Here is a 1,833-nt window from a genome sequence, read left to right as displayed (position 1 = left end):
TCTCCATAGTAAATGTCTATAATGGGATCAAATAGTCCCACCAGTTGAGCAACACAGAATATGATTTGGCACGTACAATTCTAAGACAGAGATGCATGTAGCGATAGTGATGGAGGAGATTTGAACGGTTTAGGTAATAAGATTTATTAGAAGACTTTTTTCGTTTTTTTTTTTTTGATATTGTGTGGTTTACGCTAACTTATATTAAAGTGGCATGATTTAGCACGGACTATCCTAGTACTAAGATAGAGATGCATGTAGCGAGTTAGTAATGTAGAGGATTATTGAACGGTTTAAGGAATGAGGTTTATTAGAAGAGTTTTTTCGTTTTTTTGACATTGTATGGTTTAGCCTAACTTATATTAAAGTGACTAAAGTACTGTATTGATGATAATAGCAGTATTTAGTTATTTTATATGTGTAGAATTTCAACTTCTAATTATCGTTTCAATTTTTTATTGTGTACAAATTGTTGCACAACTTCAAATCTGTATATTTTTTTAGCGAATGGAATTTACTTTTGAAAATGTCGACCAAATTGGTCCAAATCTACCAAATTTGGGAGATTTGAAAAACTACCTGCGTGAGGAGAAGCCGCTTTATTATCAAGCGTTGGAGAAATATTTGCGAAATGCGGCTCGCTTGGTATGTTTATTTTGATGTGAAATTTTTTTAATAGCAAGCCATTTTTATTATGTATGGCCGAACCTACAAATAATTTGCTAACTTTTGATGCTATTGTTATTAGGATTAATGCCAGAAGAGTGCACAAAATTCTAGACAAGAGAAGAAAACCTTCTCTTGTGTGGTCACTCAAATATGTAATGAAAATGTCAATGTAGGGTATTCAGTGTAGACTAAAAAAACTTTCCATTGAACTCTTCATTACCTGCTGTAAGTGATATTCTTCTTTAGATTAATGACTTAAGAGCGAAATTGGAGAGAAGTGAGCATGAAGCTCACGACGGAGGAAGAGTTGAGGGGACGCAACCTGAAAATGAGGAGGATCTCGTGCCCCACCCCCTCGAGCAGCAGCAATGTGAAGAGCAGGAAATGATAGAACCAGTACCGGCACTGGTTCACGATGAAGCAGAGGGGGGGGAGGAAGACGAAATAGCGGAGTGGTCGCAGGTACCACACGAGCCTTCCCTCAACGAGGAAGTTGTCAATGCGGTACCAAGGGCCCCAGTAGTGGTCCGGAAACGTAGAGAAGTGATAGCAGCTCGTGAAATTGTATTGTAAGTTCATTTTCTCACTTATAGAGATGTGTTGAAAAATACTAATTGCGTAGTATGAAATACCGAATTCAATTAATTTATAAGTTTATTTTAAAAAGTATGCATAATTTATTCACTCGGTCCATGAATATCTTTCTTAGCAAATGAGCAAATGGGATGAAAAATTAATTACACAACAACTTTGAATGATGTCCAGTTGCGAATACATGTTTCAGGCGTTCCCGGACAATACAAGTCCCAATTGTAGAAGAAGTAGGACACGAGGCGGTACCAGCAAGCCCGGTAGCCTTCCATGTGCCGGTCGTGGAAGGTTTACCGGCTCACTATCAAGAACTGCTGGTTGTACCGGAAATCGACCCGTATAAGATAATTAGGAATGACGACGGGTCGGTAATAATTGGTAAGTGGAAACTAATTTCATTGCTGCACTGAAATTTAATTCAAATTACTTGAATGAATTTGGAAGCATCTAATACATATCTTTTCAGGATGCGGCATGTGTCCTAAAGAATTTGGGACTCTAAAGGGATGGCGAATCCACGCCGCCAAAATGCATACGCAGAACGGTGAGTTTAACTTCAAAAAGTATTACTAG

General features: G+C 37.9%; 1 protein-coding gene across 1 annotated transcript; it reads left to right on the top strand.

Moving 5' to 3' along the window:
- Nucleotides 1–507: 507 nt before the first annotated feature.
- On the top strand, nucleotides 508–1,833 carry LOAG_15069 (hypothetical protein; the record flags this gene model as incomplete). The annotated part of the gene is made up of 4 exons (XM_003150561.1): nucleotides 508–645; nucleotides 916–1,238; nucleotides 1,454–1,638; nucleotides 1,727–1,833. The coding sequence occupies 4 exons, from the start codon at nucleotides 508–510 to the stop codon at nucleotides 1,831–1,833; spliced, it is 753 nt and encodes a 250-aa protein (XP_003150609.1).

Source organism: Loa loa (genome assembly GCF_000183805.2).
Source record: "Loa loa unplaced genomic scaffold supercont3.592, whole genome shotgun sequence".
In the NCBI taxonomy this organism is placed as follows: domain Eukaryota; kingdom Metazoa; phylum Nematoda; class Chromadorea; order Rhabditida; family Onchocercidae; genus Loa; species Loa loa.
Note: the sequence above shows the minus strand (reverse complement) of the source record. Positions and strands in the feature narration are given on the sequence as shown.